Source organism: Triplophysa dalaica, chromosome 8, assembly GCF_015846415.1.
Source record: "Triplophysa dalaica isolate WHDGS20190420 chromosome 8, ASM1584641v1, whole genome shotgun sequence".
Lineage (NCBI taxonomy): Eukaryota > Metazoa > Chordata > Actinopteri > Cypriniformes > Nemacheilidae > Triplophysa > Triplophysa dalaica.
This window is the reverse complement of record NC_079549.1, coordinates 18,242,161-18,256,850: the sequence shown is the minus strand read 5'-3', so window position 1 is coordinate 18,256,850 and position 14,690 is coordinate 18,242,161. Positions and strand designations below refer to the sequence as shown.

Genomic DNA, 14,690 nt, shown 5'->3' with positions numbered 1-14,690 from the left:
GACCTGCTACAGAGCTTCTGATGGACAACTTCTTATTCTCATTTTAACAAACCACACATCAATGAAAATCATTTATATTCAGCTTTCAGATGATGTTTTAATAAATCTTAATTTCAGAAAAGTAACCCTTATGACTGGATTTGTGGTCCAGGGTCACATTTAGTTCTGTCTTCATTTCCAGGAGCTCCACCATGTATCCGTTAATACTAAGACAAGCATTGTCTTCTTATAACAACAGCAACATAATTAAAAGCCAATGTTTAATATAGAGTATAGAATAAATTCAGAATCAATTATTCTGAATGCAAGTAATTTAGCTTGTTTACCATAATTGTACTCTGTTTTGGTATTTTATGCCCAAAAACACCCATGATAATGAGTTAATGAGAAGGGCACTGAAGCGCAATAATATAATAAAGCAAAATCAATTAAATTCATAAACTTGAATAAATCCATAATTTGTATAGGCTTATGAGGTATACTCTGTGTGACTGAGCTAATCAAACATTTATTTTTATCCATCACTGTTCAATATACTTTGTTCATATTTGGGATCTGAATCCAATAATGAATACAGAGGACAAATGTGGAAAAAGGAGAGACTTTCATCTCAGCAGCAGAATGATAAATCAACAATACTATATTTGTTTGGTGGTTTGATAACAAACTCAATAAGCCCATCCAACAAGATATTCACAAACCAAAACACAATGGAGACGAATCTGAATCGGTCATACATCTCATCAGCTTCCACAGACCTTAAGACCCGGGCTTTAAGTAATCACAGCAAAGGTGACACAATGGTCCAACCCGAGCCCAGACTGTTGGAGAGTTTCATTACTGTGGAGAATAACCCAGCAGAAAATGCCTCCCCTTCTTTCACCGAGACAGATTACCAAACAAGTGGAAAAATAGCAGACGTATAAAGATTAGCACACAGCTCCGTTTTCATTTCGCTCTAAATCAAATCCAAGTTTCCCACCCTCCACTGACTATAGTAGCACATCTCTCACCCTGCCTTTTTCTTTCTCCGAATTGATTTGGGGAATTGAAGTTACACTTTGAAAAGTGAGGTTAAACCAAGTTCAGTCACATTTTCTGCCGGGGGTTTTGTTTTAAATTAGAAGGCTACGTTTTACATAAGCAGAGGACAAAGCATCTTTATGAAAGCAAGAGAGAAAATATACACAAAGGAGTCGCAGGGAAAATATATCCAATCCGCGAAATGAAACTCCTTCCATGACTACCGCGCTTGTTCTGAGCCACTATCGCAAACAGCCTCGATTGCTTTTGTTTTCTGTCCATTGCTGCGGGCGGACAGGCCTCCTGCTCTCTTAGCCTCCCGCACGCATGCAGCTCCGACCTCATCTGGCCAATTACAGAATGAGGAAAAGAGAAAGCAGAACGGATAAGTAATGTCGTAAACTGCACGTTTAGTCTCGGGCCTGGAGGTTTGACCAGTGTACTTCTCTCCCATATGCCCAGCCCTCAGCTGGAGGAAAACTGGCCAGTGGTATTGAAGGCCAAGTACAAATGTAAGAAAGGCATCCCTGTGGGTAATGCTCATGTAAACGTACCAATTTGAGACTGTAAAATTACAAACTCATACTAATCCATAAAAGGGCACAAAAAGGCAAATCACTGCAAATGGAGAGGGAACAGCATCAAGCTTGGGGGTAGAAACTAGGATATCTGCATAGAGAGTTAGTTCACCCACCCTCTTGTCGTTTTAAATCTGTAGTACATTCTGTCTTCTGCAGAACACAAAATAAGATATTTTGAAGAATGTAAAAAAGAAAAACAGCGGTTTCCATTGACTTGCACTGGTTTTGTGTCCAAACAATAGAAGTTAATGGGTAAGGCATATTGTTCGGTTACACTCCTCAAAACATCTTTTGTTTTCCGCAGAAGACAGAAAGTCATACAGGTTTGAATAGACAAGAGGGTGAGTAAATGATGACACTTTCGGGTAAACTATCCCTTTTAGGTCTGCAGTGCAAAGTGAATAAGACGGCCTTGTGTCTCTGAAGCCATATAATAATAGTGCACACGTAAAACATGCTGCTGACATCTTTAAGCACAAATAAAAGAATCTGTTGTGCAACTATAAAGTGCATTATTTCAACGTAAAAACATTGCTACAAACATTTTGTCGTTAATACAACCCTGGTTGTCTCTTCAATGCCAGAAAAAATTCAATCTGCGTCATTCAGAGTCATCATGATTCTACTTTTGCCAGAATAACAAGATGCAAACAAAAGGATGGCACCCGAACTCTAAAGAACGAAAAATTTGCAGTCTTTAGACAAACTGAACATAGGCGCTACAATTTAGCTTCACTGGGCACAAGGCGTCTCATTAAAAATCCTGGAACAGTGTGCTCTGCCTGTCCTTGCAAGCTCATGAATAAACGGGACTGACTCTCCGCTGAATTCCTATTCTGAGCTCGCCGGGAATATTAGCACGGAGCTCCTTTTTAGCAGCTAATAACTAGAATAATTATTCTGCCCTTCTCTACTCAAAACTATTTGTGTTCCTGGTTTCTCCCGAAACATTTCAACAGTCTCCACATTAACATGTGGGCTGCATGGCCACCTTGTTTTAACAGCGGCTATGTGTCGTCAAAGCAAAACAAAAAGCCTGTATAAAAGATTTCTGCAAGAGTGTTAGGGATCATTGGCTGATGGATACATCATAGAATGCTAATGACAATCCAGAGCGGTTACTGAAAAATAATCATGGAAAATGCTGAAAATATTAGAAATAGTCAAAAAGAAGAGATTCAGCTAAAGGGTTAAAGGGACAGTTTATTAAAAAAAGATTCTTATTCTCGTCGACTGGAAGTCAAGAACTGTTTGGTTACAAGCATTCTTCCAAATATCTCTTCTCTGTGTTAATCAGAATAAATAAATGTATACAAAGACATTATTTTCGTTTTTTGGTGAATTGTCCCTTTAAGGGTGTTTTAGTGATGAGGGAGATGAACCACACATTCATAATAAAAATGTTTATCGCGAGATTGGAAATCTGATTATAAAAGGTCAAAGATGAGATGTTCCTTTGATATTTCCAGATGTGAATTTCAAACTCACCCCATCATAGGATCCAAAGCGATTGCTGTAGGGTTGACCAGGTCTAGGTCTATCACTGTGACACAGGTGTCTCCATATTGGTTGCACACAAATATCCTGTCGCTCGCTCGATCCACGAAGTAAAAGTTTCCCGTGAGCCAGTCAAATGCTAACCGGTCAACATCTAGAGGAGATACAAACAAGATTACTTTACACAAAACAAGCTCATTTTATATATACGTAAATATGTATCAGTTTTGTGTATTTCGTAAAAGTCTCAGACATCATTAAAGGATGCATTACCAAAAATAAACACATATTTACAGTGAATCACATATCAAGTGAAGCTGTTATCACATCAGGTATCAAGCATATGTTCATTACTAGTCATTGCGAGCTCTTGCAACGAGGTGCTAATTAGTCATATTCATGATAAAAACATTGTTTATGAAAATCTGATTTTCAGTTTAAGTACAAGAGCTACTTTTTACAGAAGCTTCAACAGATTGGTGAACAATCCTCAATAGTCAGACTAAAAAATTAGTGGTGGGCCGTTAACGGCGTTAACGCCGTTAACGCAGTGAGACTCTTATCGCGCGATAAAAAAATGTCGCCGTTAATCTATTCTCAAAGTTGGGTTGGGAGCTGGGTCTATACTACGCAAGCTATGATGACTTTCACCTTGATATTTTAGCGCGGATGTATACCAGCTTAACTGCACTGTACGGGGCGAGAACGAGATTTTTCAACTCGCGTGATTCGCGTCATTCGCGGAAGCAGAAGCCGCCTCATCATCTCATAACCAGGGCTTCATTCGCGCGATTTGCGCAGCAAGTAGGTCTATTGGCTCTTTGCATTAACATATAAATCACTCGCGCTTGAGGCGCCATTCGCGTTTGGTCTGAACACAACATAACGTTACTGTGAAATTACCGCATCAAACGTGACGTGCTAACATGGGTGCAGCTATGAAGCCGCCGGGTTTGCTTCAGGGAATATTAATTTTTAAGAAGCTTCCCAATAGAAACATCGATAAGACTAAGGTTGTTTGCACCTTGTGCAATGCGGAATTGGTTTAAAAAAAACACTTTCTCTCAACAGGTAGTGGTCTAGCTTTAGTTGAAACCAGTAACTTTGTATTGAGATCTAATGTATTATGGCTCCTGTATGACATATCGCTTGTTGCTCCCTCACTCTTTGTAAATCGCTTTGGATAAAAGCGTCTGCTAAATGACTAAATGTAAATGTACTGTAGGAGCTCTTCCAGTCTCAAGTACCACCTAAACGCAAATCATCCCTTAGCTAATGCGGAAGTAAACACAAGTTCATCTTATTGAACATAATTTAATTTTCATCACCAATTATCATAGTAGAACATCTTTCTCAAGCAGTTTGTGATGCATTTTGGAAAAAGGAGATGAGACCCTGGTCTAATGCGCCACCTGGCTTGAGAAACCCGTTCTCAAAGACTTACTTTTAGTCATTATTTGGGTAGCACACATATTCTGAATGCCTTCGGCAGAATTCAAATGAGCCATTTTAATCTAGATTAATCTAGATTAATTTTGGGATTAATCTAGATTAAAAAAAATAATCTATGCCCACCACTAGAAAAAATACAAAATAGAGACGCGTATTTACAAAAAAGTGGTGTAAACTTATAAATAAATAAAAGTAGGAAAAGTGCCTCCTAAAGTAAGTGATTTAGCAAATATATCAGTTTTTGCAAGAACTGGTAGATAATAAAGTCTGGGTCCATTAGAGGCTCTTAATGGACAGCACTAGGTTTGAAATATGTTATAATTGAAATGCTTTGCTTTGCTCTATTCCAAAGTCATAAAGAAAACTGGTTTAGAGGCCATTATTTGAATCAGTATATCAAAATGAGAACATGCACTTCTTCACTGATTCAAGTCTACAACTAAATAGCAGATTAATCATTTGTACTATGAGATCCATCAACAGTGGACACATTAGCTTTAACTACACCACATGATCTTTAGATTTTGCAATGTATAAACCAATCCATGCACAGGATGAGTGCATAAATGGTGAACTCTGTTAGCATCTATCATATTTCTAGTGAAAATGGTAAATGTTGATCCATGCACACCAACGACTGATATTACTCACAACACATTTATTGATGCCAAACACTAAATAAAAAACTAAACGGTATTATAAAATTACATAAGAAATAATAAATGAAGAAAAGCTGAAACGCAAGGAGTTATGTACAGTCAATTCGTACATACCTTGCATTGTATGAATGGGCAACACCATTGTTACCCTCACTGTTTTAAATAACATATGAAAAAAGATAACGCATAAGTATAAAACAGCACCTGCGTCTGCCTGCAGCGAATCTCCTCTAATGGATGCAGTGAGGCAAGCATGCGTTTATCTACAGGCATTAGACCGTTTGTTGGCAGGGTACGTGTCCACACACACTTTGCATTAATAATAGAGGTTCACTTCCGTGACATAGAATGATTCTAACATCGAACAAATCCCAGTGCACACAACATTGTTTGTGTAAAATGTGTCCAAGTGGTTTTGTGCCATGACTTTGCATTTGAACTGAATAAGCCATGCCCCAAAGGAAGTTGAAATTGGATGCCAGAAAGTGGAATTCACTGTATTGTAAGTCAAACTGACTAATAACAAAAAACAAATATGTCTATTAATTACGTTGACTACTTGTTTATTCCATAATGGTTTTAGGGACATATAATATTTCTATAAACAAAAGTTATAATATAAAAAGCTAATTAGTCAAATATTATATGTCAAATTCACTTTATCAGTTTCATAAATTTCAGTTTTTAGTTTTCTGGTTGACTTTACACATCCTTAAATTTTAATTCCATTCATATTCAGTTCAAGTAAAAGGATGAGGAATTTCTCAGTTATTGAATTTCTTTCTTTGTTTATTATCATCTTTCAAAATAAAAGCCTTTGTTTTTTCTCCACAGCCTCCTTTAACACATAGCATGAAACGTACCGTGGAGATTCTGGACTGTTTTCACTTCCTGTTCCTTAGTTAAACCACTCGCTTTCCTCATTCTGGCGCACCGGAGTTGTCCTGTTGACCCTGAAGATGTGACCCAGCACACTGATTCCTCCTTATGGTTGAAATCCAAGCCATGAGTCCCATTTAAGTCCAGTTGTTTGAGGGTTTGCAGGCGGGATCCATTTAGGGCTGTGATTACAATACTATCCGAGCCTCCGATCAGCAGAGCTGCGGGGTTTTCGCCGGGTTCTGGAATAGACATGAAAATGGTGACAAGACTGCTTGAGGCCAAGAATTTCCTGGTCATTCCATGCTTTCACTAGAACAGGATAATATAGGCTCGAGCAGAGGGCACGGGTAATTGAGAAACATGTCTCCTAGGATTGAAACCCACTTTCAAAAAGCAGCAGTCAGCTGCATTTTTCTGTTCCTATTCAGTTTTTATTGTATTTTGAAAGTGATAGTAGATATTATATCCAGGTTTGGAAAGTTACCAAGATGAAAAGGAGCATCGATCACTAACCGGTATGTCCGATATAGCAAGGGAATGATATATAATAGACCGTCTATATAGTGTCTCATAAAAATAGTAGGGTTGTCAAACGATTAATTGCATCCAGAATAAAAGTTTGTGTTTACATAATACATCCATATTTAAAGGAATTATAAAATGAATATATACAATACGTAAATATTTCCTGAATATGTGTAAGTGTATGTATTTATAAATACAAAAATGAATATGTACAGTACACAGACATATATTATGTAAACTTTTATTCTGGATGCGATCAATCACGTTTACTCATTTGAGCCTTTAAAAATAGATATTCTTAATAATAAGTTACACATAAATTACATTATATCTAACTAGCTTAATCTTCTATTTATATAATAATATATACATTAAAGATTTTAATATATTTCTGTAATATATTAAATATGTAGAATATTAAATGAATACATAACAGACATATGATCTGACCTTTGAAGGTCAACCAACAAAAAATCTTCCTTTTTATTCTCATGCAGTTTAATTTTAAGAGTCGTATAAAAAATTCACCTTTGTGATGGCTATGTCATACTCCCCCATCAGATGGCTGGGTAGCGTCGGTGCTCTAAAATTGATATGCATGAGCTTTTACATCTAATGGAAACCTCATAGCTACCCTTGTGCAACAACCTCTTTCTGTTAAATTAATATTAATGTGGGTGAGCACTGAGTTCAGTAAGTTTATGGGTAATGATATTCAGTTTATTCTTCATAGGAAAGCAGTCACATTGATTAAAAGCAGGACAGATTCAGCATCCAGCAGCAAGGTGTGCAGCTGCCTGCGAGCTATTTCCCGCTGTACAGTAGCGGCGTAATCCCCGTTCAATTTAAAACGTACAAACTGGTTCCAGTGCAACGCACCCATATATTTACCAGCACGTGTCATATTATTAGGTCGCAAACTGCTTTGCACTAGGTTACCCTTGAGGGCTTCATATTTATACTGAGACGCACTTTACATATGAGATTTGCGCTTAACATCACTCATTCTTGCGGGAATGCGGTTACAACAGCAGAATGCGCCTACAAATGAAATTATGTCCCCTGTAAGAAGTGAAACCGAAATACTGATGGGGAAATAGCAGAGTGATGTAAAGGGTAACCATGGCAACAATTTCCCATATACACATACCTGCGAATGGAAGTGTATTTTCACATTTGCATTTTTATTTAAGATATGTCTTTTTAACTGCATTTTTCTCATCTGTTGCTGCTCATGTTGCTAAACATTTCCTCTCTGATGCATTCAGCTTCCTTCTCCGAATTGATGATGTTAATCAGATATTTATACACAAACATGACACTTGAAGATGCTGTAAGTGATGTCAGCTAACTCATTTTGCTATCTTCCGTCACCCTGTCTTTCAAGCTCTCCTCTCTGAAGATTTCCTGCAAACCAGCATGCAGAAGGACTGCCACAGAGAAATGCATGACATTTGATTGATCACAACACCTATTTAAGCGATATCTATCAAGAAAGCTAATGCACTTTGTGTCTGTCGCTCCATTCTATGCATAAATGCACTACTAATATTGTTTAATTCCCCCTAATATTCTTACAATGCTCACGGTAATAAAACTAGTTATTGCACAGTTTGGAACCAAATCCAGCTTTTTATTAAACCGACTACAATTACCTGATTCAAAACCTTGTAATCTTTAAAAAGGATTAGAATCCATTTAGAATAGTGGTGAATGTTTTCCCTACAAAACCCCCTTATTACAAAGCTGCAGATTCAATGATAAACTTGATTGGATTTCTGGCTGGTGGGAAGGCGCTCTCACCATCAGGTGCCATTAGGCAAGCAATCATTGACAGAGTCTGATAAAGACGGAGAATAGCTGTCCTTCAGGTCATGCACTTCATAAAATTCAGCCTCTACTTAATCCTCAATGTCTGGCTTATCTTCCACCAATAGCTCCATTATTTCTGTCCCTTGGCGCAGCCATGCTGATATCAGGACATTGGAGAAATCTCCAATGCAAACCCGGACCGTCTCAATCTCGAGGTCTTCGTGAGAATGGTGGGCTTAATTTACAGTTTAGTCTGGATTTAAAAAATAGTTTTTGTTAAACAAACATCCTGTTTGGTGAGGCAAACATATCTGTGACATTCCCAGAAATAAATGACCTTTCCTGAACTTTCAACACAATCTCATGGGAATTTGTGACTGTTTTACGAGGTGGCTAATTCGTATGAATTTGTTTGATCTTCTTTGTACAGTACACGTTAGTACGATTTGCTTTCCCATATAACACAGGTACATCTATAAGATGTCTGCTAAAGATCTGTAGATCTGATAAACATCTTCGAAAGAGCAGTTTCACATACATTCTAAATCATAAACATCTTACATCTTCTAGCAACTATAAGCATAGTCGTTTCTAATAAAGAAACACTTTCTCATCATGATTTATATTGTGATTTATACAGATTTCTCAATAGCCGTGACCTAGCAAAGCATGCAACAGGTGGGCCGTACATTCATTTCACATCAAACACACAACCCGTTCATTCATCAAATTCACAGCTCAGTAGCATTTCATAAGTTTCAACCATACATTACAGCAGGCGATTTTTTCCAAGGTCGGAAAATTACCATCTCCACAGGCTGCTTACAGCAAAGCTGCAAGTTAATTTCATTCACATCACACAGACTAATAAAATCCTCCTTGTCTCAACCCAGTGCATTCTGTGAAAGAACAATTTCAAGACGTGTCTCCGTTTCAGGCGGCTTATGCAGATCTCCGGTCATTAATTTGTCACGCTCTTACCGTGTTTGGCTATGCAGGAGCGTCTGTTCGACTGCAGGCTGTACCCATCTGTACAACTGCACCGATATGACCCATAGGTGTTCATGCAGGTCTGGCTGCATGTCCCGTACATGGCGCATTCATCATGATCTGTACACAGAGGAAAAGTAATTTATGACAAATTAGGTGTGCTCAAACGTGACCTTAATACATAAAATCCGTTTAATGTGGTCTCTCCCCGTGCCACCTTGTATCTCTAGACTGGCCTTGTCCTGCAGTAGTCTCCAGAGCTTTGCCTGTTTAGACCGCAGCTCTGTGTAATGTTCCAGTGGTGATTTGGCTGATTGGTCCTGCTTGACTTACAAGAAGTCTGAAGTAAATTCAATGGAAATGACTCTTCGTTGCTCTTCAATATAAAGAAGGAGATCTATATAATAATATAATAATTTCTGCTACTTGGACAAATATACGACAAACATCTGTTATGCATATCAGAAAAGTGGGAAACTATTGTAGTTTCTAAACAATATGCTATTTACATCTCTTTTATAGCAAGTATTGTTATGTTTAGCCTACACCGTAAAAGCTGTAATTTTACAGTTTTACTTAACGTATTTTTTAAATGCTTTTAAAAAATTTGGACAGAAACTGTAAATTTACAAGTTTAGTGTTAAATAATGTGAAAACATGTCATTTTACTTTACAAAAAACATGTCAACTTGACCATGAAAAAGTTTTTACCAGCGGTTTTTACTATGGTAATAGCACAGATTTTAACATTTGGTGGTTCAAATACCCATTTGAGATCTCTCTTCAGATTTGTAAAGCATTTGTTTTATTTTTAATGCATGTTTTTTCATTGTTAGGTAAGCGCCATTTTCAGGATTGTTACATCCATTTCATTACATGATCCTCATGTAAATGAATATAAAGTAACTATTTTATGTTCTATAAAGAGGCATCCCTTCTCCATTCATTGGGTATTATTGCTTTAGGATTCTGCATTTTATTGTACAGAAATCCTACAAAGTTTATCGTTTCCCAAACTCACGTCCTTTGTTTGTAACTTCCAAAACGCATGTTTATTTCCCTTAAAAAAAATGTTTTATAAGTTTACTCTCTATCAACAAGAGTTCAGTAAAATCTAAACAGAACGTTCAATATAATCATAACAAATTCATTCTCTGAGAATTTTAATGTCACTTCAATAACGCAAAATGTCACTTCCATAACGCTGGAATTGCCCATTTACAGCTGCTGTGCAAAAAAAAACAATGTATACCGTGTACATTCTAACACTTGCATTGAGAATTGTGAATTTCTATAGCATTCTCAGTATGGGGCAGGAGTGGGGAAAAAAGGCTGTGATATATACTATAGATGGTTTCTTAGGACATATGCACTGGCCCAAGTTTACTTCCGATCTGTGTTTGGTTATAATAGAACAAGTCCTTTTAGATTTTATTTATATTAATATTAATCCTTTTCAATATTTTTTTGTTTATTTAAGATGGGGCAACATACTGGTTCCTCATGCTTAACATGGTCAACTTGTTAAAAAACGAGTTGGACGTATGACATAGTATTTCTGTGCTCGATACACTCCCCCAGCACTCCAACTTGTTTCGTAAAGTTTTTAATATGCTGGATCCCTGTTTCCTAACTATTTCCCTGTTTCCTATTCCATTTATTGGCCACACGCCATCACCAGCGCAAAAGAGCACGTGCTAGCGAGAGAGAAAGAGCATGCCCACGAAAAAGCACGCTCATGAATGCTTCCCCAATCGTCTGACGGAAGTTTAGCTCTGTTTGTTTGCTCACTCCATCTCTGTGATGAATTTTATATAAATTGTGGATAAAACGCTGGATTTGGAGATCGTTTGAAACTGATAGATGCCGTGGCCCTAGTGCTAAAAGATGCCGGATATGAACTGAACGGGGTAAGTCAAACTAAATCATATGTCTGTATTTTGTTGGGATTTGGCGCGTATGTGCATAATGTAAATAACACGAGAGGATAATTCGATGATGTATTTTGTGCTCATGCTGTAGTTCCGTCCGCCTCCTGCAGCTCGTCTTTTTCCAGAAATAATCACACAGCTGCATCTCTCTTTTATAAATTTAATCAAAATACTCTACGAAGATACAAAGTATGTAATACTACTGTATAGGTACTCAAGATTAATATGAGATTGGAAGAACCTGCTTGTGTTACCTCATCTTTAATTGTATTAAACTGAATCAAAACTACTCAACAGTTATTAATTATTTGACTGTACTGGAAGTTAAGTTTGGCCACATAACATGTGTTTTTGATGTTGCTGATGAAAATAGAAAAAGTCAAAAAAAGTTTTAATCTAAATTTTAAATCTAAATTTTTCAATTTACTCAGCGTAAATGACAGAGCACATTCTAGACAGCTACAGTTTTAAAGATTCAAGTAGGGCACAGATGCTCTGAATGGCTCAGAGTACTGATGAGCATCTTACAGAAAAGTGATTTATCTACTTACAAATGCTAATCAAAACTTGTTCAGTGAAAAACTATTACATAAGATACCCGGTTTAAAATAAAGCGAAAGAAAGACCCGATTCTCTGAACTCATCGTTCATCTGAGATTTTGGTGACTGGCGCAAGCGCCTACCTCTGCAGCTCCGGCCGTCCTCTCCCACCTCGAATCCATCCGCACAAAAGCAGAAGGTGCCCTTTCTGGTCATGATGCACCCGTAGCGGCAGTGCAGCTCGTGACAGGCTGACAGGAGCTCTGTGGGAGGAGAGAGACAGGAAGAGTTGGAGAAGTAGAGGAAAAACATGTAAATTGCTTTTTGATTTCACCCCTCTAAAAGCTCTTCCTTCCCATCAGTACGAGGGTGTGCCGGCTCGCGCTGACAGCTGCGAGCCAGAGGCGGGGATCAATAGCACTCCGTGCGGGTGGAATCAGAGAGGTGCTCCACACAGGGAAAAAGCGATGAAATGAGAAGAAATACCTAACTATTTTGTTGAAAACTCTGCCAGCAAAGAAAAAGGGTTTGGGGCAGGGACCGGTGAAAGCTTTCAGTAATTCTTATCTTCTGTGCTCGAAATTCAATCAACCTACCACAAAAGAGTTGTGCGCAAGTAGCTATTAGGTTTTTGATTAATGGATCTCATGGTGGACGTTCATTGAAGATCAAATTTTTCATTTTTGGGAAAGAAAAATGGAAATGTCAGCTAGATTCTTTGTGGTTAGCCATCCCTGATGACCGAGAGGGGCAGATTTGTGGTGTTGCTGTACAGTTTGTTGTTTCTGAAATGTTTACTGTCAATATCTTTTTCATGTAGTGTAATTATACAGATCAAAAGAAGAACAATTAAGTAAGATGTTGATAATATGCAGATGAATTGATCTAACTAATAAATACGTTTTGTTGAAATTCAACAGACACTGGACTGGCACAATAAATGCTGATTCAATGAAAATCTGAAACGGTCTCTTATTTTTTCCACAGCTGTGTATAGGCATGTTCAAAGAATTCGATAAAGGCAAGTAAAGCATTGACTAGGCATTACAAAGAGTCAATTTTCTCATTAAGGCTGAAACTAGTCCACAGCAGTACACTTTGCAATCGAGCTGCAATCTGTGCCACAATCTACTTGGGTGCTACCGTCAAATAAAATTCTATTGTAATGCATCTTGGCCTGTAAGCTATGAAAGCACATTTGGTAAAACTTTATAATAACTGCACACTATGAATCATTAGTTAAGCATTAGTACATAGTTAATTAATCATTTATGAAGCATTGGCCCCACATTGATAGACATTAGTAAGCAGTTTATAAATACAGCTATAAATGCTTTGTTCTTGATTTATAAGCATGTATATAATATGCTTAATAATCAAATTTTCATGCTTTATTAAGGATGAATTCATCATTTCTAAATTAAGGATTACATTACTTACAAACCAGTTAGTTAGGAGTTGTCAGTGGTTCATGAGATCATTTAGAAACTGCAAGTAAATGATTAATAAACTCTTTGAATGCACATTTATGCATCTTATTATTCTGACATATAGTAACAGTTACTTAATTTGTTAATAAATGCTATTTTAACACACATTCCTGCTGTAATTCATGATTAATTAAGGTAGTAATAAAACATTTACTAGTTGTCAGTTAACTATTATTGTGAGCTCATCTAAAGTGAGGACTATGTATTCCTTGTAAAGCATTTACAAAGGAGAGTTAAAGGCTCATAATCCTACTCTAATTCATGATTAAATAAGGTAGTTATAAAACATTTACTAGTTTTTAGATAACTATTTTTTGTGAGCTCATCTAAAGTGAGGACTATGTTTGCCTTGTTACAGAATAATTTACAAAAATAGTTAACTGATAACCAGTAAATGTTTTATTACTACCTTAATTAATCATGAATTACAGCAGGAATGTGTGTTAAAAAAGCATTTATTAACAAATTAAGTAACTGTTACTATATGTCAGAATAATAAGATGCATAAATGTGCATTCAAAGAGTTTATTAATCATTTACTTACACTTTCTAAATGATCTCATGAACCACTGACAATTCCTAACTAACTGGTTTGTAGGTAATGTAATCCTTAATTTTGAAATTATGAATTCATCCTTAATAAAGTATGGAAATTTGATTATTAAGCATATTATATACATGCTTATAAATCAAGAACAAAGCATTTATAGCTGTATTTATAAACTGCTTACTAATGTCTATCAATGTGGGGCCAATGCTTCATAAATGATTAATTAACCATGTACTGATGCTTAACTAATGATTCATAGCGTGCAGTTATTATAAAGTGTTACCACACATTTAGTTAAAAACAAAACTTTTAAAAACATATCCCAAGATTCCTGTGTTCTGTTCCATTTCTTTGCACTCCATCTGGCGGTTTTATTTTTAATTGCAAGAATTCATCTTGTGTTTGTGCATTCATGCAGCTGGCAGATGCTTTTGATCCAAAGATTATCCCAAGTCATTTACATTGCATCTAAGGCTGGTATGAGGTTTATCACTCACATCCTTGCCATTGCTAGTGCCATTCTCTACATGCCATATGCACTACTAAAGCATGTAGAAAAATTCATCATACCTTATAGCTGCATGCATTAAACAAATAAAAAAAAAACGTTTCATTGAAAAATCTAGTAATTTTAAGAAAATCTTTAAACATAATGAAGGCAGTTTAATAAAGCCCAGATTCTTTATAACAGTGTTCTTTGGGTCAAACATCACCAAAATCCACAAAGAGAAGACAAGTAAAAAAACGGTTCTTTATAA

The 14,690-nt window shown here is 36.7% G+C and overlaps 1 protein-coding gene across 1 annotated transcript in view; it reads right to left on the bottom strand.

Annotated features, from left to right (window-relative positions):
- lrp1bb (low density lipoprotein receptor-related protein 1Bb) overlaps positions 1-14,690 on the bottom strand; it is a 242,854-nt gene that overhangs the window by 129,470 nt on the left and 98,694 nt on the right. The window contains exons 3-6 of the mRNA XM_056754675.1: positions 12,036-12,155; positions 9,413-9,541; positions 6,076-6,333; positions 3,093-3,255 (exon numbers count right to left, since the gene is read on the bottom strand). Coding sequence (XP_056610653.1) covers positions 3,093-3,255; positions 6,076-6,333; positions 9,413-9,541; positions 12,036-12,155 — 670 coding nt within the window. The remainder of the gene's footprint in view (positions 1-3,092; positions 3,256-6,075; positions 6,334-9,412; positions 9,542-12,035; positions 12,156-14,690) is intronic.